At 42.9% G+C, this 24453-nt stretch overlaps 1 protein-coding gene and 1 long non-coding RNA gene across 2 annotated transcripts in view; both read right to left on the reverse strand.

Moving 5' to 3' along the window:
* LOC308470280 overlaps window positions 1-24453 on the reverse strand; it is a 267788-nt gene that overhangs the window by 37451 nt on the left and 205884 nt on the right. The gene's annotated exons all lie outside the window — the stretch shown is intronic.
* Window positions 9377-24453, reverse strand: part of LOC308469732 (uncharacterized protein) — a 28151-nt gene continuing 13074 nt past the window's right edge. Inside the window, exons 3-4 of the mRNA XM_080992613.1 lie at window positions 14199-17759; window positions 9377-11334 (exon numbers count right to left, since the gene is read on the reverse strand). Coding sequence (XP_080848739.1) covers window positions 16357-17759 — 1403 coding nt within the window. The 3' untranslated portion in view covers window positions 9377-11334; window positions 14199-16356. The remainder of the gene's footprint in view (window positions 11335-14198; window positions 17760-24453) is intronic.

Genomic DNA, 24453 nt, shown 5'->3' on the forward strand with positions numbered 1-24453 from the left:
GTAACAGCTTTTGATTCTGGTTGATCGCTTGAATGGCATACAAGAAGGAGAGGAGCTGCCAGTACTTTGTGGGTCCTTTCCTGGGGGGAGAAATTATATACATGCCAGCACTGTCCAAGTAATATTTCTGTTCTACCTCTAATATTCAGCTCTACCTCTCTTTCAAATCAGAACCAGTGAAGGCATTGAAGGTCCTGTGTGAGTGTCTGGAGGCGCATGGAGGTTGGATGGCGGCTAACAGATTGAAGCTGAATCCTGACAAGACAAAAGTACTGTTTTGGGGGGACAGGAGGCAGGCAGGTGTGGAGGACTCCCTGGTCCTGAATGGGGTAACTGTGTCCCAGGACCAGGTGCGCAGCCTGGGAGTCATTTTGGACTCACAGATGTCCATGGAGGCGCAGGTCAATTCTGTGTCCAGGGCAGCTGCTTACCAGCTCCATCTGGTACGCAGGCGGAGACCCTACCTGCCCGCAGACTGTCTCGCCAGAGTGGTGCATGCTCTAGTTATCTCTCGCTTGGATTACTGCAATGCGCTCTATGTGAGGCTACCTTTGAAGGTGACCTGGAAACTACAACTAATCCAGAATTAGTTGTAAGCCAGCCAGATGGGTGGGGTACAATTATTATTATTATTATTATTATTATTATTATTATTATTATTATGGATCTAAGACAGTGATTAAAAGATCCAGAAAGCACTACCATAATTCCGCTTTGAGAAAGTAGCTAATTCGCCCTTGTATATTAAACCTAAGGCAAAAAGACACCCTTCTCCTACCATCATTTTTCAGAAAAATTCTGCAGAATCAGCCCCGAGGCTCATCTGTTCCAGCATCCTCAAGGCGGCCAACCAGATGCACATGCAAAACTGAGAAGCACAAGAACTCTTCCCCTACTTGAGATTCTCAGTTACTGGTACCCAGAGGCATAGTGCCTGTGACAGTGAATGGAGAACATAGCCATTGTGACTGGTTGCCGCTGAGAGCCTAATCACCCCCAAAATTATCTGCCATTGGGATCTTCTTATGTTCTTAAAGGCAGGTACCAGACAATGAGAAAGGCCCCAGAAAGTAACTGAAGATGAGTTGGATCTCATGGAGATGGTAGCAAGTGGAACACCAGGAACTCCATCCCCACAAAAGGTCTTACCAATAAAAGCTGGTGGAAGGACATTGGCTAAAGATATGAGGATGAAACACAGTGTTTGTGGCAGAGATGACCCCACTGATGAGGTGGTCTCCTGGCCTGAAATAATTAGGTGAATCTATCTTGTCCCTTTCCAAAGACAAGAGGCATTTTGTCTTCAGTTTCCCACAGTCCCCATAAAGCAGTAGAAGCAGTAGAACGAGGACCATCTTTTTCCTCCCAGGAACGAGCACCTCCCTTACAAAGAATTAAAGTCTTTTGTTGTGGTGCTTGCAAGATGCAGTAACTTTCTTCTTACTAACGGAGCTCTGCAGAGGGGTCACATGTGAAGTGGAGAGAAGTCAAGCCAACCCCATTCTGGTGCAGTTATCATCTGTCCTAAATCTCAACCCCCCCAAGTTTTGGGTGGCTCAGGAGGCATATATCTGCCAGACCTTTCTGCCTCAGATCCATGACATCACGTTTAGTGGACTCAAATGTGATCTTTGGAAGCAAAAAAACCACGCACACTATCATTTTGATAATTATATGTAGAAGAAGTATCACCTCTGCAAGTTCCTAGACACTTTATGCAGCTCCACCTGCAACTGCAGGGCTGAAGAAAAACATGTTTGCGAAAACTCCAAGATCTGCCTGCAAACTGTGAGATGCAAATGCCAAAGATTGGTGGAAAATACCAAGATTAAGAGTTAGAAGTTACCTGAACTATCATACGTGAGCCCTGGCAGATTCTCCCCCCCCCCCCATGTTGGGATACTGCCAGGGAGATAAAGTCCATCAAGGCCCCCAAGCCGTCTGCCGGACGATCCATCGACCTCCCGTAGGCACGCAGCGACATGAGTTTCTAGAAAATATCTTGCCACATTCTAGAGCTCATGCACGCTCTATCAGCAGATAATGCACAGCCAAAAGTTGCAGTCAGGAGAGCATTATTTACAAGTTTATTCAGCGTTGATCAGAACACAGAAAAACATGACTGACTGCTTTAGTGTCTGCGACACAGAGAGAGAAAACGAAAGCAACAGAAAACATAAACATCCTGTGAACAGGAAATACGCAGACTCTGACTCACAAAGCCTGCTCCCTTTTAAGGTGGAACGGAAATATCCTAACAGCTAACACAGGATAGGGCTATTCTGATGAATTTGAGAGGTGAAAAGGGGAACTGAAATTTCACGTAAAGACAGAGGCGATTCAGCAGATTTTTTTGTAGGTTTCTTGTTTTGTTTTTGTTCTTGTTTTTATTATATACTTTTTGGTCCTATCCTGTATTTTTATGCTGTGAACCACCCTGAGATCATTGGGTGAAGGGCAGTGTACAAATTTAATAAAACAAACAAACAAACCAACACTTGGACTTCCAAAAAAAGCGTTCAACATGGTGCCTCCTGGGTAAGCTTAGTAGTCATGGAATAAGAGAAGAGGTCCTCTGGTGGATCAGACATGGAAGTTGCAGGAAGCAGAAAATAGGTTTAAGTGGATAGTCCTTCAAATGGGGGGGGGGCTGCCAGATGTTCTTGACCAAAATCTCGCAAGGACAATCTGGCCACATCATGTTGCACCAACTAGAGATTCTGCACCAGACCCAAGGGCAGCCCCAGAAAGAGCGCATTGCAGTAGTCCAGCTCCAAGTTTTCCAATGCTCCAGTGGTCAGGCTATTCCTGTTCACAAACAGCCATAGAGGACACGTGGGTCTCTAGTGACAAAGGTGTATCCAAGAGTACCCCCAAACTATGCACTTGCTCCTTTAGAAGTGGGAATCATCCAAAGAGCCTACAAATTGTGTGTCAAGCTCCTGTGTTCCTGTCACTCCCTAAGTGATGAAAAACCAGACAAGACAACAGCATAACATTGGGTCCAAATGAGCCACAACTCTATTGATTACAGATGTGAATGGTTTGGCATCGGCATTGCGTATAGCCATTTATTCCACCCCACTCCATCTGCTGGGGGTGCATCTAAGGGTAATCCACACCTGCCCCCCCATGACCTACATCAAGTAGGGTTAACCACCGAGGGGTCCCTGTTGGAGGAGTTCTACGGCCCTAGCCCCCGCCTGGGCATCCGGACAGAAGCAACTCCTCACAGATCCTTTGACAGAATACCCTTAACCAAGGAGGGGTGGACATGGGAAACCAAGTTGATGGACTATGCTGAAATGGCAAAAAAACTGGGAAGCTCAGAAAGCAAGACCATTGTAAGCAGGTTAAAACATTAGCAGGATTTTAACAACACTTGTAAATGAATGGAAAGTATGGACAATTTGGAAAGGCAAAATTTGGACAGTTTTGATATGCAGGTGTAATAATTACCACTAGAACCCATAGAAGGGATGGGGGGAAGTCAGGAGATTCAGCGTAATTTCGGCATTTGAATCTTGTATTGCTTTTTGTTGTATGTTTATTTATGTTTTAAAATAAAATATATATATTTTAAAAAAACCATCATCATCAAACTGCTAGTTTGGCAGGAGCTGGGACAGAGCAATGGGAGCTTGCCACTGTCGCACAGATTTGAACCGCCAACCTTCCAACCAGCAAGCCCAAGAAGCTCAGTAGATCACAGTGCCACCCATGTCCCTAGAGCTATGTGTTATCTGCATACTATTATAGTAATAATAATAATAATAATAATAATAATAATAATAATAATAATAATAATTTATTATTTGTACCCAGCCCTCAGAGCTGGACCTCAGTGTGGAGGTGGAGACGCTCCTTCAGGTATACTGGGCCGAGGCCATTTAGGGCTTTAAAGGTCAACACCAATACTTTGAATTGTGCTCGGAAACGTACTGGAAGCCAATGTAGGTCTTTCAAGACCGGTGTTATGTGGTCTCGGCAGCCGCTCCCAGTCACCAGTCTAGCTGCCGCATTCTGGATTAGTTGTAGTTTCTGGGTCACCTTCAACGGTAGCCCCACGTACAGCACAGTGCAGTAGTCCAAACAAGAGATAACCAGAGCATGCACCACCAGTCCGCAGGCAGGTAGGGTCTCAGCCTGCGTACCAGATGCAGCTGGTAGACACTGCCCTGGACACAGAATAAACCTGCACCTCCATGGACAGCTGTGAGTCCAAAATGACTCCCAGGCTGCGCACCTGGTCCTTCAGGGGCACAGTTACCCCATTCAGGACCAGGGAGTCCTCCACACCAGCCCACCACCTGTCCCCCAAGAACAGTACGTCTATCTTGTCAGCATTCAACTTCAATCCATTAGCTGCCATTCATCCTCCAACTGCCTGGTGGCCCCTTGCTCCAAAACTCCTCAGGACCACACCCCATGACTTCATATAGATTTTAAAGAGCGTCTAGATCTTAAATAGTGCTGGGGAGAGAATAATACCTTGCAGCACCCCATAGCACAAATGCTGGGGTGGGGGTGAGGAGGAGTCATCAAGCGCTTCTTTCTGGACATGACATTGAAGATATGAGCAGAACCACTGTAATATGGTGCCTCTGACACCCATCTCACTAAGTCGGTTCAGGAGGATACCGTGATTGACGGCATCAAAATTTAAAAAAGGGCAACCCAAATGATCACAACATGTCAGGGAATAGTCTAAAGATGAGGACTGGGGAATGCATTCTATGGCAGACCAGCTTCCCTCCAATGGAGAGATGGAGGGGAAAAGTCACCCCCACCTTGTCCATGTTAGTTTCTACTTGTTGCCACTGTGCAGTGCTTGGAGTCACAAGACTCTGTGTTGCATTCCAGAGATTCCATACTGTTGGAAGTCTCACGGAAGATGGGAGACGGATGTGATGTTTACTGGTTTCCTGTTCCTTTGTTGTTCAGTTGCTCTCTGCTTTCACAGAGAGAGCATGTATATTTCTTTTCTGTCTGCATAGTTAGAAATAAAACGCTCTTTGCAATGTAGCTCATACTATCTCGGCTCCTTCCCTGCGTGCTGGATACTCTGCGTAATGGGGGAACGTGCTTGGAGCCTCATCAAAGGCTCAGGTCGTTAATCACAGACTCGACCAAAAGAGTCGCTCAGTCACATACTTGGACTGAACATAAGAGAGAGCAAAGAAGTCAGAGGGAGGGAGTGTTAGTATCTTCAGCTCACAGGCAGAGGTACCTGGCCTCCCCCGAGGCAATTGAGCGAGATACTGTGTTTACCGTCCGTCTGCTACCCCCGGCAGGCTAGGTAAACAAACCTGGCGATTCTCCTCAGACGTGAAGAGAACACACCCTCCTCCTCCCTCCCTCCCTGCATTCCTTCCCAGGGAGGGGAAGAAGAGACAGACAGGAGTCTTTTTACATGTTTTATTCCTGTCACTCAACAGTACATAGAAATGTGACTGTTCCCTTCAGACTCCATCAGAAGAGTCTCAACTCCTCCCCTGTACTTCCAGCACAGGTCAGATGACACACTGAGCTTACATCCGGTGCTCAGTACAGAGAATAGGCTCCACCTTTTCTCCAACAGTACATCTGCAAAACATAACATCCTGTTTTGCATTCCAGCCATCTGGAGCTGGCTTTTGCCTTGGTGCTTTTTCCCAACATCCTCCCCCAAAAGCATCAATTGGCAAAACATGATCCAGAGAAGAGAACAAACAGTTGTTATACATATAACAGTCCCCTGTTGTTTCAGTTCCACCCTTGGAACTCCCCACCACTGGTTTCACCAGTGTACCTCTCTGGTTGTCTGGCTTCCAAGGAATGAGTGCTTCTGCATTACCTTGGCTAGCTACTCTCTGTTGTGTCTTTGTCTCTGACTTAGACACTGCTTTAACCTGCTTTGAGTTGTTAACAATAGCAACACATGCAACAGCTAAGTTAGCAAACTCTTTTGAGTACCTCTTTGATGGTACACCCTTTGTGACTCTCCCAGACCTGCGTTTGAGGTTCTGATCCTCTGTGCTCACTGGTTCAACCTTTGGACTCTGTTGAGAACCAGTAGCTATCAGTGGTTCTTCCTTCACCTGTGAAGGTCTATCCATTGTGTGAGATTTTCTCTCAATGACCGTTACAACTGAACTCTCTGAGCTATCACTGTCATCGTCAGTACCACTGTAATCTGTGACATCAGAAAAATCATCAACATCATCTGAATCGTTTCCTGTGGGAAATGTGTGTTCTACAACCCGCTCTTGCTCTGGAGCACTCTCTAGGAACTTTGTGAGAATCACCTGACCAGATTCAGACAAAATTACTCTGTAGAGACCTTTTTCATAACCCACAAAAATGCCTCTGGCATTCTTTACTCCACCTGGAGCTTCTGTTCTCACATGAGACCCGAAAACCTTAAAATAGGCAACAGAAGGTTTTCTATTGAACAGCTTCTCAAAAGGAGAACATCCCAACTCTGTTGAGACCTTTCTCAACCACACATGAAGATAGGACGCTAGCGATTCGGCCCAATATTCATGTGGCAAATGTGAACTCAGCAATTGCGCATTCATCCCCTTTTGCAATTCTTTGTTCACCCTTACACAGACCCCCCTGTTCCACGCTTCTGGTGAAACAGCAACTTTGTGGTCTATCCCTTTTCCATCCAGGAACTTCTGAAACTTCTGTAACAGAAAAACTTGTTTGTCATCTGTGAAAAGACAATCAATGTTAGCATCATGCATACTTTTAACCTTGTCACAAAACTCCTGAAACTTTTCTAAAGTTTCTTGCGGTTTTTCCATCAAATAAACCCAAGAATAATTTGTGAAACAATCCACACACAAAAGGTAATATTTTGCACTGCCCCTAGATGGTTCTAGAGGACCAATCACATCAGCATACACCCGTTGAAATGTCCTGTTGACCTTCTTGGTCACCTTCCTGGTGCTCACACTGGTCACACCTGCAAGAGAGATTTCGTTAGAATCAGAAGAATTACATTTCATGTAATCACTTTGATCAAAAGTCAACAAATACAGTCCATCTTTCTCTTTAGCAGTAAGAAACAGTTCTCCATCTTTGTAGATCTTGCAGCTTTTAGCATCATAGGACAGTTTCAGTCCTTTCTTTGCAATCTGCGACACACTCAGCAGATTAAATTTCAGTTCTGGAACCAGGTAAACATCACTTATAGTCAAGTTCAGGCTCTCAAGATACACAGTTCCAATTCCGGTTGCTTCCAACTCTTGACCGTTGGCCTGTTTCACAGTGAAGCTTTGCTTCTTCAATGTCGAAAACAGTTGTCTGTGCGGGCACATATGAACCGTTGCGCCCGTGTCAATTATGAACGAGTTCCCAACATCTGGCGTGGTTCCTTTCGCCATCATAGCCTTTGCAGGTTTCACCTGGCACTTTGTACGGCTTTTGCCTGACGCCTCAGGCTTCGTAGAGCTGCTCTTTGCTCCTCTTGACTGGCACGGCTTCTTACAGTTTCGCTGTAGATGCCCAGTCTGTCCACAATTGTAGCATCGGACAGCACTCAATGCTACTCCATGCTCTCCAGCAGATTCATCAGTGGGGAGATTTGAACTCCGTTCCTCCCTCCCCCTGTCAGCAACACCCATTGCACCTTGTTCAGGAACACCAACAGTTCCAACAATCACAGTTCCTGCACTCTCCCCTCTGGGGTCAAAGCTCTCCTCAGCTTTCGATGAGCTCTTAGGAACTTGGCCAGCATCATCTTGGCTCACCCCTTCTGGGGTAGTTATCCATCCAGACCATGATGAATAACTGTCTCTGGTTAAGGGAGGTGGGTAAGGCAAAGCTCCTTTCTTGGCATCCATCTTGAAGCCAAGCCTCTTCAGCTTTCCAGCCCACACTCTCAAACAAACTGTAAAATCCAACAGTTGTTTTTTTCCTTTCTCACTCAGGCAGGCAAACTGCAAGTTGTTTACGCTCTTTTGCACCTGGCAGCTAAACTCTGGCTGCTATGGAAAGTCCCTTCCAAGGGCACATAAACTTGTAGCCAAAACACTCTCTGGTTTTGTTTCGCTTTCCCAGGCTCACACTCACAGTCCAGCCCCTTTGCCAGTAACTTTCCAACTTTCCGTTACTTAGCAACAATGCATTTCAATAGGACAGTTTATCAACCACAAGAATTTGTGGAATGCAGGCTTCAGCCTTTAAGCTGCAGGCCTCTTCCTCCCGGAGCTTTTGTTTTCGTTGAAACGCAGCTCCGTGAACCAGTGAATTAATCAAACTGCGTTCACTCTTCTAGCCCGAAATGCAGCATACCTTGAACTTTGTTGCTCTGGAAAACACCTCTTCTTTCCACCAGCTGTCTGTTGAACCTCTGGCTTCTTTCAGACGCCTCTCTTCCTCCTTGGAGCAGAGGAGGACAATCCACCAGCCTCTCATGCAGAGGTCCGATGGATCGAAACCATCCTCTGCTACCATATGTTAGTATCTTCAGCTCACAGGCAGAGGTACCTGGCCTCCCCCGAGGCAATTGAGCGAGATACTGTGTTTACCGTCCGTCTGCTACCCCTGGCAGGCTAGGTAAACAAACCTGGCGATTCTCCTCAGACGTGAGGAGAACACACCCTCCTCCTTCCTCCCTCCCTGCATTCCTTCCCAGGGAGGGGAAGAAGAGACAGACAGGAGTCTTTTTACATGTTTTATTCCTGTCACTCAACAGTACATAGAAATGTGACTGTTCCCTTCAGACTCCATCAGAAGAGTCTCAACTCCTCCCCTGTACTTCCAGCACAGGTCAGATGACACACTGAGCTAACATCCGGTGCTCAGTACAGAGAATAGGCTCCACCTTTTCTCCAACAGTACATCTGCAAAACATAACATCCTGTTTTGCATTCCAGCCATCTGGAGCTGGCTTTTGCCTTGGTGCTTTTTCCCAACAGGGAGGAACTTCCCATTGGCACCTAAAATACTACGGAGGTCGGAAGGAGGATTTAGAGCAGCCAACTGACCTCCTTGCAGAGAGCTGTGTATTTCTGCTTGCAACATGATGCTGTAATAAAAGGACTATAAATAGATCAACTGCTTGTTAATTCTTATCTGTGATGTTACCAAAGGGAGAGGAGAACTCTCCACGCCTGACACAACATCACTCTTCCCCCTTCCCCTTTCCTTTACTTCTCATGAAAACTCAAGGGATTTGCCCAAAGTTCTCCTCTGAGTCCACTAAAATGGACCCCATCTTTGAGAGGAACGTGAGGTGACATCCTGCTTCTGATTCAGTCAATGAATCAGTCAACCAACCAACCAATAATGCTCTCCACCTGATTCAAGGCTTCTCCAGACACCCTGCTGATTCAGCATTCATCCTGATTTACTTGATTATGTGGTGCTCTTTAACAACAACAACAACAACAATAATAATAATTAATTTTATTTATACCCTGCCCTCCCCAGCCAAGGCTGGGCTCAGGGCAGCTAACAAGCAATAATAAAAACAACTTGAATGAATACAACTTAAAAACAAAAATAAAATACAACACTAAAACATTAAAATGCAGCCTCATCACAGGAGGAGAAAAGAAAAAGAAAGAGGGGGAGGGAATCAAATTGACTCAAAGCCAAAGGCCAGGCAGAACAACTCTGTCTTACACGCCCTGCGGAAAGAAATCAGATCCTGCAGGGCCCTGGTCTCATGAGACAGAGCGTTCCACCAGGCCGGAGCCAGTGTTGAAAAAGCCCTGGCTCTGGTTGAGGCTAATCTAACTTCCTTAGGGCCCGGGACCTCTAGAGTGTTGCTATTTATGGACCTTAAGGTCCTCATTGGGCCATACCGGGAGAGGCGGTCCCATTGGTATGAGGGTCCTAGGCCGTGAAGGGCTTTAAAGGTCAAAACCAGCACCTTAAATCTGACCCTGTACTACACCGGGAGCCAGTGCAGCTGGAAAAGCACTGGGTGAATATGCTCCCATGGCAGAGACCCCGTGAGTAGCCTCACTGAAGCATTTTGCAACTGGTGGAATTTCTGGAACAGGTTCAAGGGTAGCCCTGCGTAGAGCGAATTACAGTAGTCAATCCTGGAAGTGGCCGTTGCATGGATCACTGTGGCCAGGTTGGGGCGGTAAAGGTAAGGGAATCAACTGCTTGAATCCCTCCTGCAAAATATTGACTGTCAGGAGGCACACTCTGATTTCATAGGTTCCAGGTGCCCCCATATGCCAGGACCATGAACTTAGGTGCTTCTCAGTTGAAGGTGCAGCAGCAGCTGATGCTGAAGTCCTGACTGAACATGAGTATGCTGCGTTTGAGAATGTTACGATTGGGCTAAGTGGAATTTAAAAATCCAAACCTACAAGGCGGTAAATAATGCAGCTGACTGTAAACACAGCTGAAACGCAATCTCATGAAATGTTCATGATGGTGAAAGTTGTGGTCACAGTTTCACTATGGTGTCAGTCCACCGTCAGTGAGGCTGATGGGCCTTTGCTCTCTCCTACAGGCCGCTAATGGAAGGTAGTTAAGCATCTCAGGGTGGACTCGTTTTATTTTCTGTGCTGGAAACAGCTCAGAGTTTAGATGCAGAAAGAATTAGAAATGTTGTTTTCATTCAATGTAGGGCACTTTTTCATTCCAGTGGCTATCGTGGGAAATTCTGGAATGTCCTGTCCTTCCTGGCTGCCATTCGTGAAATCAATCAGGACCCCAGGCTCTTACGCAATGTCACCCTCGGCTATGTCATCTATGACCATTATTCTAATGCAAGGATGACTTCTGATGCCCTGCTAGACCTGCTCTCTACTGGGCACGCAGACATTCCAAACTATGACTGTGGGAAGAGGAATAACCTGTTGGCTGTTCTTGAAGATGCTGAACCTGATATTTCTAGACATATGTCACCTGTGTCAAGCATCTACAAAATCCCACAGGTATGGCTGGTTTGATGTTAAGACGGAATTGTGCCTCTGCCATGGGCTTTTCATTCTTTCCTTTTTGGACTCTCCCAAAGGTGAGGGTGGGATGGAACCTGGAAGCAGGAGCACTCAACACTGGTGTCAAATGCCCTATGCCACCCCACCACTGCTTTTAAAAACCACGTTCCTTGTTTACAATGCATTCAAAACACAGTTTTTTGAGTAACGTAGCTGAGTCCCTAGTCTAATATTCTGGGATGTGATTCAGTCCCACAAAATATTGAGAGTCTGGAGGCACTCCTGGAAGACCTCCTCCCGTTCTACACGGTCAGCATTTTGTCTTGTTCTTTGTGTGCATGTGTTGGGGACTGTAGTTGGTCAACTGTCTGAGATTTGTCCTGGAACCACAGCAAAGCACTCACCTCTCCCTTTGCATCCTGGGCAAGTTATGGATACACTGTTCCGACTCTTCATAATAAAACCCAGTTCCCCTTTTTCTACCAGATGGCCACAAAAGTAGATCCCAAGAATCTGGGGATTGTCCAACTGCTCCTGAACTTCAGATGGATGTGGATTCCCATATTGCATGGGAAAGTCCTTAAAACAATAACAATAATTTATTTATACCCCGTCCGTCTGGCTGGGTTTCTCCAACCACTCTGGGTGGCTTCCAGCAAAATATTAAAATACAATAATTCATCACATATTAAAAGCTTCCCTAAACAGGGCTCCCTTGAGATGTCTTCTCAAAGTCAGATAGTTGTTTATTTCTTTGTCATCTGGTAGGAGGGCATTCCACAGGGTGGGTGCCACTACCAAGAAGGCCCTGTAATTTCACTTCCCGCAGTGAGGGAACCAGCAGAAGACCCTGGGAGTTGGACCTCAATGTCCAGACAGAAGGATGGGGGTGGAGACACTCCCTCAGGTACACTGGGCCGAGGCTGTTAAGGAATTTAAAGGTGAGCACCAACACTTTGTTTTTTTTTTTTTTATATCATATTTATTAGAATTTCCAATAATATAGAAAAATAACAGAAAAGAAAAGATAGAATACATTTAGAACCTTACTTTCGTTATCTTCTTTCTAGGACTCCCTCCTCCCCCCCCCCGACTGTATTCCCCTTTCATTAATTTGGTTCCACAAGCTCTCACTCCCATTTTAAAACTTAATATGTTTAACCCATTAACCAATTTAAATTATACAATTTTATCATCATCCCTCATCATTAACAGAAAAAGAAAAAAGATTTTTCCCCAAGATCAACCCCAATTTCCTTCCACGAATTCCCTTTTTTTTAAACATGCCAAATCAAAATACCATGATATACAAAAGTTATATAAAGAAATAGAAGATAAAAAGTATAAGAAGTTTCAAAAAGATGGTTACATTAGCCTTTGGATTCCAAAACTCCCCCTTCCCTTCCCCGGTTTGAATTCCACATATCCATCAGTCTATATGTCGTCAGCCTGGAGATCTCAAGTCCATGGCCAGATTTTTCCCATTCCACCTTGCCGGTTTTCTTTTAATTTGTTTATTTTAATAATGTTTAACTTCAAAAATCCAGTCTAATAGATGCCTTTAATTTCCTTGGTCTTTGCTGCTCCTCCCATTGTTCTTTCCGTGTCGTAGTTAGTCCTTTGTTCTTTTTATTCCTTACTTTCTCAGGTTTCTTGTCTTGTTCAGCTGCTAAAACGTTCTTATTCCGAAATCTGGTATCTCTACAGAGGTTTGTTGTTCAGGAACAAAAACTTACGTCCAGTCCCTTCCTTTCTTCAATAGAAAATTCTATTGTCTCCTTTTAATGTAAACACCTCTGTAGACAAAATACTATGTCAGTTTTGCAGCTTTCCCGGAAGATAAGTCCTGTGCGAATCCCAGAGTGATTTTCCACATACGACCACTTGTAATGTCCTGAAACCCCTCTAGGGGGATTGTCCTCTAATCCAAAAGTCAAATTGTTGTTCCTTATTTTCCGACAGTTTATATCCATATTGTGTCAAATTGTAACAGAATTAGCCAGCAAAGTCCTTGTAACAAAGTCCTCTTTATATTCTCCAGCTTTGACAGCTACTTTGACAGCTGTCAAAGTCTCCGTCTCTCTTCGCCAGGTTCTACAAATCGCCCCGGTTCCCAGGGGGGGTTGCATTTTCCCTCTCACCCTCCACTCTTCTCCTCCAGCACAATTCTTGTAATTTCCCTTCGTGGAATTAATGATTTTTGTCAGCAATAAACTTCTCTTTCGATCTTGGTTACCCAGTCCTTGTTTTAGAATGTTTACAATCGGGGGGGGGACTGACTTCCTTTTTAGATCCCCCCCGCTCGTGCCGAATCCGAAAAAAAATTCTTTTTTTCTCCTTTTGTACCCGGTTTCCCAATTACTCACGGGTTGTTGTTGATAGTCCGAATTTCCAATGGAAGAAGTCAGCGCTCTCCGTCGAATGGCATGCGGCTGCGCTCGGCAGGGGAAGCAATGGACTCAAAGCACCACGCCACTCCCCGGCACCCGATCCGAAGCCTTTAAAAAGGCTCCTTCACGAGTCGGGAGGGCGCTAGCGGTGCCAGCCGAGTCCCCATGTCCACGGGCTCCGTGCCCGTGGTTTTTGAGGGTCCCCGCGTCGCCGGCGCGGTAGGACCCAGCCCCTGCCGAGCAGACTCCCTCCGGAGCTCGGAGGGAGTCCGCCATTCGGCGATGGCGCCAACCCGGAAGTCTAAAGGTGAGCACCAACACTTTGAATTGTGTCCAGAAACGGGGAGCCAATGTAGTTCTTTCAGGACCGGTGTTATGTGGTCTCGGCAGCTACTCCCAGTCACCAGTCTAGCTATCACATTCTGGATTAGTTGTAGTTTCCAGGTCACCTTCTTCCTTTGCTTCCTGGGCAAGTTATGGATACACTGTGGCCGCGAGCTGGTAGCTCGAAAGCAAACCATAATGGGAATGTTGGGACTGTTCCGTGGGAAACAGAGGGACAGTCAATTCACAGGGCAGAGGGCACCGGAATTAGCTCAGAGTGTAATATGAGCTGTACAGGAAGTACAGGAGGAGTTTGTCTCTCGACTGCTGGAGCTTTAAGAGAGCAGTCATGTTTTCTGTAACGCTGCAAAGACAGAAATAAAGGCATGTAAATACATTTCTGTCTATCTCTTTCCCCTGCCTGGGGGGGCAGGAAAGAGGGGGGGTGTTCTTCTCACTCTGAGAAGGATCGCCTATCGCGACCTCTGCCTGGATCCTGCTGGGGAATGCAGACAGGGAGGTCAACAGGAGATCAAGCCGGGTGCCTGGAGAGTGGCCAGTTTCTCCTGATAAAGGCTTGATTCCCAACATGTTCCTACTCTTCAAGATAAATCCCAGTTCCCCCTTTTTCTACCTGATGGCCCCAAATGTAGATCCCCAGAATCTGGGGATTGTCCAACTGCTCCTGAACTTCAGATGGATGTGGATTCCCATATTGCGTGGGAAAGACCTTAAAACAATAACAATAACAATGATTTATTTATACCCCGTCCATCTGGCTGGTTTTCTCCAACCACGCTGGGTGGCTTCCAGCAAAATATTAAAATACAATAATTCAACACATATTAAAAGCTTCCCAAACAGGGCTCCCTTTAGATGTCTTCTCAAAGTCAGATAGTTGTTTATTTCTTTGAAATCTGGTAGGAGGATATTCCACAGGGTGGGTGCCACTACTGAGAAGGCCCTGTAACTTCACTTCCCGCAGTGAGGGAGCCAGCAGAAGACCCTGGACACCTCAGTGTCCAGACAGAAGGATGGGGGTGGAGACACTCCTTCAAGTATACTGGGCCAAGGCTGTTAAGGGCTTTAAAGGTGAGCACCAACACTTTGAATTGTGTCCAGAAACGTACTGGGAGCCAATGTAGGTCTTTCAGAACCGGTGTTATGTGGTCTCGGCAGCTACTCCCAGTCACCAGTCTAGCTACCACATTCTGGATTAGTTGTAGTTTCCAGGTCACCTTCAAATGTAACCTCACATAGAATGCGTTGCAGTAGTCCAAGCGAGTCCTCAACACCAGCCCGCCCCCTGTCACCCCAGAACAGCACTTCTGTCTTGTCAGGATTCAACCTCAATCAGTCACCTGCCATCCATCCTTCAACCGCCTCCAGACACACACACAGGACCTTCAGCGCTTTCACTGATTCCGATTTAAAAGAGAGTTAGAGCAGGATATCATCCGCATACTGATGAACACCCAGCCCAAACCCTCTGATGATCTCTCGCAGCAGCTTCATGTAGATGTTAAAAAGAATGGGGGAGAGGATGGAACCCTGAGGCACCCCACAAGTGAGAGCCCAGGGGTCTGAACAATGATCCCCCACCACCACTTTCTGAACACGGCCCAGGAGGAAGGAGTGGAACCACTGTATAACCCTCAGCTCCCAGCTCCTCTAGACGGTCAAGGAGGATGTCGTGGTTGATGGTATCAAAGGCCACTGAGAGCTCCGGCAGAAGCAGGAAACAGCTTTCACAGTTGTCCCTAGAGCGCCGGAGATCATGGACCAGCACAACCAAGGCAGTTTCAGTCCCAATATGAGGCCTGATTCCCGATTGGAAGGGATCCAAATGGTCCCCATCCTCCAGGCATGCCTGGAGTTCTTCAGCAACCACCTGCTCAATCACATGAATTTCTTCATGGGAAGCTAGACTTCTCTTGGAAGAGAAGCTGTTTCCACATTTCTATTACGCTTCATGCCCTGTACAGTGGGACCTCAGGTTACAGACGCTTCAGGTTACAGACTCCGCTAACCCAGAAATAGTACCTCGGGTTAAGAACTTTGCTTCAGGGTGAGAACAGAAATTGCGAGGGAGCAGCGTGGCAGCAGCAGGAGGCCCCATTAGCTAAAGTGGTGCTTCAGGTTAAGAAGAGTTTCAGGTTGGAATTGACCAAGAAAGATGTTAATCTATTTTTGTATGCCACAACTGCGGCTTGTATTTTGTTAGCTAAAAAGTGGAAAACTCAAGAATTACCAACAGTAGAAGAATGGCAGATGAAGATGATGGATTTTATGGAGCTAGCCGTCCGTGACCAGAAGGAGGAGGAACACGAAGAATGGAAGAAATTTAATGATTATTTAGCTAAATTTGTTAAGATAAAATAACTGGAAATAGCGTCCAGATACTTAATGGGCTTAGGATTGTATTTATGTTAACTGATAAAATAATATGTTTAATACAAGAAGGAGAAGATTTAAAGATGTTAATGTTTAATTTAAAGGGTATTAAAATTGGGATTTGGAAAACCGTTATAAGGATATGCAATGAAATTCAACTAAGGGGAAACGAGGAAGTCGTTTTACAAAGTAAATAACTGTTATTTTCAATAAGGTTATGATTTATGTTTGTTATATTTTGTTTGTTTTATGTTTTTGTTTGTCGTTGATATTGTAAAAACTAATAAAATTTTTGAAAGAAAAAAAAAGTTTCAGGTTAAGAATCGACCTCCAGAACTAATTAAGATCTTAACCTAAGGTACCACTGTATGAGTTCTTTGATGGCGGGTGAGACCTGCCCTCTTTCTGAAGCTCTGCCCACATTCCAAGCACTGGTAGGGTTTCACCCCTGTATGAATTCTTTGATGGGAAGCGAGACTGCTCCTCTGACTGAAGTGCTTTCCACATTCCAAGCAGTGATAGGGTTTCTCCCCTGTATGAATTCTTTGGTGGGAAGCGAGACTGTCCTTCCAACTGAAGCTCTTTCCACATTCCAAGCACTGATAGGGTTTCTCCCCTGTATGAATTCTTTGATGGGAAGTGAGAGCCCCACTCACACGAAAACTCTTTCCACATTCCAAGCATTGATAGGGTTTCTCCCCTGTATGGATTCTTTGATGGGAAGCGAGATTGTGGCTGTCACTGAAGTTCTTTCCACATTCTAAGCACTGATGGGGTTTCACCCCTGTATGAATTATTTGATGGGAAGTGAGACTTCGCCTGTGACTGAAGCTCTTTCCACATTCCAAGCACTGATAGGGTTTCAGCCCTGTATGAATTATTTGATGGGAAGCGAGACTACTGCTCTGACTGAAGTTCTTTCCACATTCTAAACATTGATAGGGTTTCACACCTGTACAAATTATTTGATGGGAAATGAGATGGGTTCTCTGACTGAAGCTATTTCCACATTCCAAGCACTGGTAGGGTTTCACCCCTGTATGAATTCTTTGATGGGAAACGAGACTTCTCCTCTGACTGAAGTGCTTTCCACATTCCAAGCAGTGATAGGGTTTCTCCCCTATATGAATTCTTTGGTGGGAAGTGAGACTGTCCTTCCGACTGAAGCTCTTTCCACATTCCAAGCACTGATAGGGTTTCTCTCCTGTATGAATTCTTTTGTGGGAAGTGAGAAGCCCACTCTGACAAAAGCTCTTTCCACATTCCAAGCACTGATAGGGTTTCTCCCCTGTATGAATTATTTGATGGGACATGAGATGGGTGCTCTGACTGAAGCTCTTTCCACATTCAAAGCACTGATAGGGTTTCTCTCCTGTATGAATTCTTTGGTGGGAAGTGAGACTGTTGCTGTGACTGAAGCTCTTTCCACATTCCAAGCACTGGTAAGGTTTCTCTCCTGTATGAATTCTTTTGTGGGAAGTGAGAGCCCCACTCTGACGAAACCTCTTTCCACATTCCAAGCACTGATAGGGTTTCTCTCCAGTATGAATTCTTTGATGCGAAGTGAGATGGTCCTTCCGACTGAAGCTCTTCCCACATTCTGAGCACTGATAGCCTTTCTTCCCACTGTGAGTTCTTTGGTGGGAACGGGAATTCTGACTGGAGCTCTCTCCATACTCCCAATTTTGATTTGGCTTCTCCACTGTGTGGATTTTGTCATGGTCTCCCCCATTCTTCATTTCCAATTCATCACCACCTACAACAAAGACAGAAACTAATTAGATCTTCAGGAAGAAACGGAGCCCCCAATTATTGAATAATGCTAATGAAAATTTGTCAAAGAGGAAGAACAGAAGATGTGAGGTCTTTCTACAGAGGTCATGGCCTTTGTCGACCAGCATTTGTCGACCTCTTTTCTAGGACGGATTTTTGTTGCCACAATCATGAAATCCACTCCAACTCTAACATTGGTCTTCTCTTTAAAAAACGGGCAGATTGGACTTCCGGTTTGGATCGCAAGCAGCAGGGAGCGCGGAGAAGTCACGGAAGGGCCTCTCTGAGCTACACGGGGGCTTGGGGGCAACGCAAAGGCACTGCGACCCCCAAAATCTCAAGGGGGGTTCCCTTGAGGGATAAACTATTCAGCAGCGTTGGAGTGGTTCCGACGTTTTTTCGGGTTTTTTTTAAAGGACCCGGGAGCGACGGGACTGAGAAACGCGAATGGTAAGCTCTGCGGACCCCGTGTTGCGATGCCTCTAGCTTCCACTGGAAAAGCGACAAACCTCCGTAACTTTAAGAACAGAACCCTTAGTGTTTTTGGAACAATTCTTGGCTAATTTTCTGGATTATACACTAAGCGAGCTCTGGATGTAAAAGGATTTAAATAAGGAGCCCGACCTGATTTTCGGAGTTAATATGGCGCAGGATACAAAGTCGTAAGAGTGAAGAAAGGAAGTGACCATTCACCCGCTGTAGAAACAGAAAAGTGAAAGTCCTCAGCAGCTATTAAGTGAGGCAAAGGAAACTAAATAAAATAAAAGTAACGGAAAGGACCTTTAGAAACTTTGTATTTCTTTTTTGGGGGAGAACACTAAAGAATAAGAGAAAGAGTTGAACAGAGTGGTTACAAAGAGAGAAATATGCTGAAGCCTGAAACTTTAACACGGATTTACAAAGGAAAATGAGGGGGAGAAGAGGTAAAATGGAACAAAACGCAAAGGTTTTAAAATAATAACCCCCACTCATTACTCCCCCTGTTTCCAATTCTGAACTTTCTATATTACAGTTTGGGCAATTGAATAAGCAAATGCTTTAGGAAAAAAATCTTCTTTTTTCTCTTCTTCAAATCTCAGTTTTGGACTCTAACCTCTCCCATTTTAAGAACTTGGTTTTTTGATTTCTTCTCTACTTTTTTCTAAGCTGTTTGAGAGTTCACATGAATTGAGCTTATAGGGTTTCATACATATTTTTATTAGGACATTTATCTTCTCTCTTTTGAGCGGTTGGATTAAATTTTGAATACCCCGGACTCTCAAAGGCCTGGAATTTTCTGGAACTGAATTATATATGAACTGAGTCATAGAGGGTGTGCTTAAGATTACTGGGGTATATACCCTTCTTTATCGGACGGACTAGATTTAATTTTGGACCCCTGGATTTCTTATCAATACAACCCTATATTGGATTAAGCCAGCAAGTGGCTGAAAAACTTAGAATTTAGAACTGAAAATAAACAATTAAAGCTAAGACTCTCCCTTTCTTTCTTTTCTTTTTTGGAAGCCTAAATTGTTTGGAAACCATCAGATTGGACATCAGAGACCGTGATTAGAGACCGTGCTCATTTTTCATTATCTTCATCGGCATTATTCTCACGGATTATTTTGGGGGTTTGGAGATTGCTGCCTGTTTCTGGACATAGAAGGGATTCTACTCAGATAGATCTCTAACTACTGTCTACCCTCCCTTGAACTGGATTAAGCTAACCAAGTGGCTGAAGATCGAACAAAAGAAAGAATAGAGTACCCTTATTTAAAACAAAAGTAGGATACACGCTAAACCCATGATTTCTTGAATGGCTATTTCATATAAAGGCTCTACTGCAAGATTAACACTTCATTAACGGCCTTATTATAAGGCCTTTATTTTTACATGACTAACAAACTCTTAACAAAATCATTATTGAATTAATTCGAACTAACCTGTGTTAAATGTGAATTTATTTTGTTTTTTTTTTAAAGAATATTTATTCCAATTTTACAATTACAAAAAAAGAAAAAGTATAAAAAAAAGAAACACAAACCACATACATCTTATAAAAAACAGACAATAAAAAAGAATAAGAAAAACAGAAAATCACAGTAAAAAAAAGAAAAAGGAAATAACAAAAAACATATTTGACCATTACAAACCATTTTCCCATTTACTTATTTCCATGACTTCCTCTCACCTCCCTGCTTTGTATTCTAGTTTAAATCGTATCTCCAGCAAATCCTTCTAACCTCCTTTTCTTTTACTTATTTTAACATTCGAAAGTATTTAATTCTCCTCTATCCTCATTTTACACTTCATATTTACTTATTCCATTATACCCTGTCTGCCAAAACGGTCTAATATTCTTCTCCAACCTTTTTCTAACATTCTTTTATATTGCAGTGTTTCTGAAGATATATTTTAAATTTTTTCCAGTCTTCTTCCATCAACCCTTCTTCCTGGTCTCGAATTCTGCCGGTCATCTCAGCCAGTTCCATATAGTCCATCACTTTCCTCTGCCATTCTTCTCGGGTAGGCAATTCTTGTGTCTTCCAGTATTTCCCAATGAGTATTCTTGCCGCTGCTGTCGCATAAATAAAAAAATTCCTGTCTTCCCTTCTCACCAATTGGCCGACCATGCCCAAGAGGAAAGTCTCTGGTTTTTTCACAAAAGTGTATTTCAATACCTTTTTTAATTCATTATATATCATTTCCCAGAAGGCCTTGATCTTTGGGCACGTCCACCAAAGGTGAAAAAACGTACCTTCATTTTCTTTACATTTCCAACATTTATTATCAGGCAAATGATAGATTTTTGCTAGCTTGACTGGGGTCAAGTACCACCTATATATCATTTTCATTATATTTTCTCTTAAGGCGTTACAAGCCGTAAATTTCATACCTGTGGTCCATAACCGTTCCCAGTCGGCAAACATGATATTATGCCCAACATCTTGTGCCCATTTAATCATCGCAGATTTATCCATTTCATCCTGTGTATTCCATTTCAACAGCAGATTATACATTCTTGACAGATTTTTAGTTTTAGGGTCTAACAATTCCGTTTCCAGTTTAGATTTTTCCTCCTGGACTTTATTTACATTTAGAGTGTGCAGACTGTAAGCGCATTAACTGGGAACTTGATTTGGGAAAGTAATTGGTATCTGGGATTTTAGATTTCGATTGGGAAAACTTACAAATATAAACAATACTTTAGTGTATCAATAGGAACCTGAGAATAATCCGATTTGTTAAACTTATTGAACCATTCCATATCTTTATTTTTGATACCAATTGGTGAAAAATTTGGAATTAGACTGCTCAAGAAGCTGTTGAATTTATTGTTTGATAATTAATTAAATTTGATCAAGATTGTGCGCTCCCTAGGGGAGAGAATAAATATTATAAGAGACTTAAAGGGGGGGGGAATGGAGAAGGAGAAAATGTCTGGAAAAAAAGGGAAAAAGATAGGAGGAACACTATCAGATAGGAAAGCATCCCAACAAGAAGAAATTAAGGATTTAGATATTTTATGGCTAAAAATAAAGGAGGAATTCAAACAGAGTGAAATTCATATGGAAAAAAAGCTAGGAGAGATGCACGAGTTGATAGACAAGAAAATAGAGGGAGCAGTAGGAGAATTGTCAAGTAAAATTAAAGACTTAACAGTTCGACCAAAGATTATGGAAGAATCAAATAAAAAAATACAAAAAGAAATGAAAGAACAAAGGAAGGAGACAGATAGGATAAAAGAGGAACTAGGAGAACTGAATAGAAATCAAGATCAAGTTTTGGATAATTTAGCGATGATAGAAATGAAACAGAAACAGTTAAATTTAAAGTTTAGAGGAGTGAGAGAAGAAACAATTGAGAATATCAAAGAAAAAATGACCAAAGAACTAGTGAAATGGTTAGAATTGAAAGAAGAAGAAGTTGCATACACTATAGAAAACGCTTTTAGAATAAAAATAAGGTCCAAACAAGTAAAATCGAAAAAGGTCCCAGGAGACTGTTTAGTCATATTCAACTCGATAGAGATGAAAAATACAATATTAAGAGTAAGTTACCAAAAGAAATTAATAATTGAAGGAAGACCAATTATCATCTTAAAAGAAATACCAACCAGACTCCTACGCAAAAGAGAAGGATACAAACAGCTAGTAAGTGTTCTAAAAAAGAACGGCATACAACACAGATGGGAGTTCCCGGAAGGGATCTCCTTTTTTTATAAAGATAAAAGATTTAAGATCACTGAGATCCAAGAAGTGAACAAATTTCTACGTAGATATGAGAAAGATCTTGGAAAAGTAGAGGAGAGATATGGAGGAAGAAACAGAGACCTAGAGGAGAGAAGAAGAAGAAGAGAGAAAGGAAAAGAACAGGAGGATAAAGGAAAGAGAGAAGAAGTAGAGGAAGAAGAGCAAGAGGGAGTAGCGGAAGAAGAGGAAGAAGAAGAGGAGGAGGATACAGAAAACAAAACCACTCGAATTTAAAGTATTAGTTGTTTATAGATTGGAAAATAAATATTACAATGAATTTGAAAATTTTGTCATGGAACGTGAACGGTGTGAATGAAAAAACCAAAAGGAATAAAATTGTGAATGCCCTGAAAAGAAAGAATCTTGATTTAATTTGTATACAGGAGACACACGTGACCAAAAAGCATAAACATATTTTGATAAACAAAAAACTTGGGGTTGAGTTTATAAATTCTATTGTGGAAAAAAAAAGAGGGGTAGCGATATACGCCAAAGAAAAATGGGAACCCAAATTGATTTGTAAGGATGATGAAGGTAGGATTTTGGGGGTACAAATTAATTTCCAGGGTGAAAAACTTAACGTGATAAACATATATGCCCCGAACCTGAATAAATTGGAATTCTTTAAGAAACTGGAACAAATATTACTAGAGCTAGAGTGTAACAGGACGATATTATTGGGAGATTTCAATGGAGTGCCGGCACCAGAAATTGACAGGCAAACAGAAAAGAAAAAACGTAACCAAGGGAAACTGCCAAGATCCTTTAATAACTTGGAGGAAAATCTGAATTTGGTAGACATCTGGAGACACAAACACCCAACAGAGAAGCAATTCACCTTTTTTTTTCAGAACCACATAAGATCTGGGGCAGAATTGATCAAATCTGGGTCTCAAGAGAACTTACATTAAGAACTCTAAAATGTGAAATTCAACCGAGAACCCTCTCGGATCACAATTCGATAATGTTGGAAATAAAAGGAGCATCACAGAGTGGATTCAGATGGGGAATGAACGAATATTTATTAGAGAATGAAGAAGTTATTGAGAAGGCCAAAGCCACTTTAAAAGATTATCTCAGTTTGAATCTTAATAAGGAAACAAGTATAGATGTAGTCTGGGATGCTAGTAAAGCGGTCCTAAGAGGCTTTTTTATTCAACAAAACAGCTATAAGAGGAAAGTAAGAGAACAAAAGAAAGAGGAAATTCTCAGTCAGTTAAGAGAATGCGAGAAAAATTTAATAGCAAATCCGAAAGACGAACAAAATATACAAATAACAAAAATACTACAAACACAGTATTCAATGCTAACAAGTCAAGAAATTGAATGGAAAATTAAGTTAATGAAACAAATATTTCGAATCAGCTAACGAAACAGGTAAATTACTAGCTTGGCAATTGCGAAGAAGGCAAAAACAAAATGTGATAAATAAGAAAAAAATGGAAGAGCAACTAATAGAAGACCCAAAAGAAATACAGGAAAATTTCCTCAAATTTTATGAGAAACTGTACAAAGAGGAAGAGGAAGAAATAATCCGAATAGAAAAATACTTAGAAGACTGTAGCGGAAAGACTATAACAGAGGAAGAAAGAGCCCAATTAAATAAACCCATAAAAGTAGAAGAGGTCCAAGATGCGATAAGAAAGATGAAATTAGGGAAAGCCCCGGGACCAGATGGACTGTCAGCTAAATATTATAAAGTATTAGAAAATCAATTAACCCCAGTGTTATGTGACATCATGAATAATATACTGAGAGGAGGAAAGGTACCAGAGACATGGAAAGAGGCCCACATCACGATGATCCCTAAACCTGATACGGACAAACTTAATATTAAAAACTACAGGCCCATATCATTATTAAATAATGATTACGAAATCTTCGCAGAGGTAATGGCAAGTAGACTCAAGAGATGTCTAGTAAATCTTATTCATAAGGATCAAGCAGGATTCCTTCCAAATAGGTTACTCAAAGACAATGTAAGGCATACCATAAATATCATTGAATACTTGGAGTGCAAGAATGAAGTACCTGCGGCGCTAATTTTCATCGATGTGGAGAAGGCATTCGACAATGTTTCATGGTCGTTCCTACTAAAAAGCATGGAGAAAGCAGGGCTAGAGGGTGAATTTATGGAAGGAATAAAAGCAATTTATTCGAATCAATCTGCCAAATTGATTATAAACAACAATTTAACAAATTCATTTAAAATTGAAAAAGGAACAAGACAAGGTTGCTCTCTATCCCCGCTTTTATTCAGACGATTTGATGCTATCCCTAGAAGAGCCGCAAAAAAGTGTCAGTAAGGCCCTGGAAATACTAGAAGAATATGGCAAACTATCCGGTTTTAAATTGAATAAATCAAAGACAAAAATGCTGACTAAAAATCTGGGAAAAGATGAAAGAGAAAAATTAGAGATACAGAATGGAATCAAGGTGGCC

This window comes from Podarcis pityusensis (assembly GCF_964106645.2).
Source record: "Podarcis pityusensis genome assembly, chromosome: 2".
NCBI lineage: Eukaryota > Metazoa > Chordata > Lepidosauria > Squamata > Lacertidae > Podarcis > Podarcis pityusensis.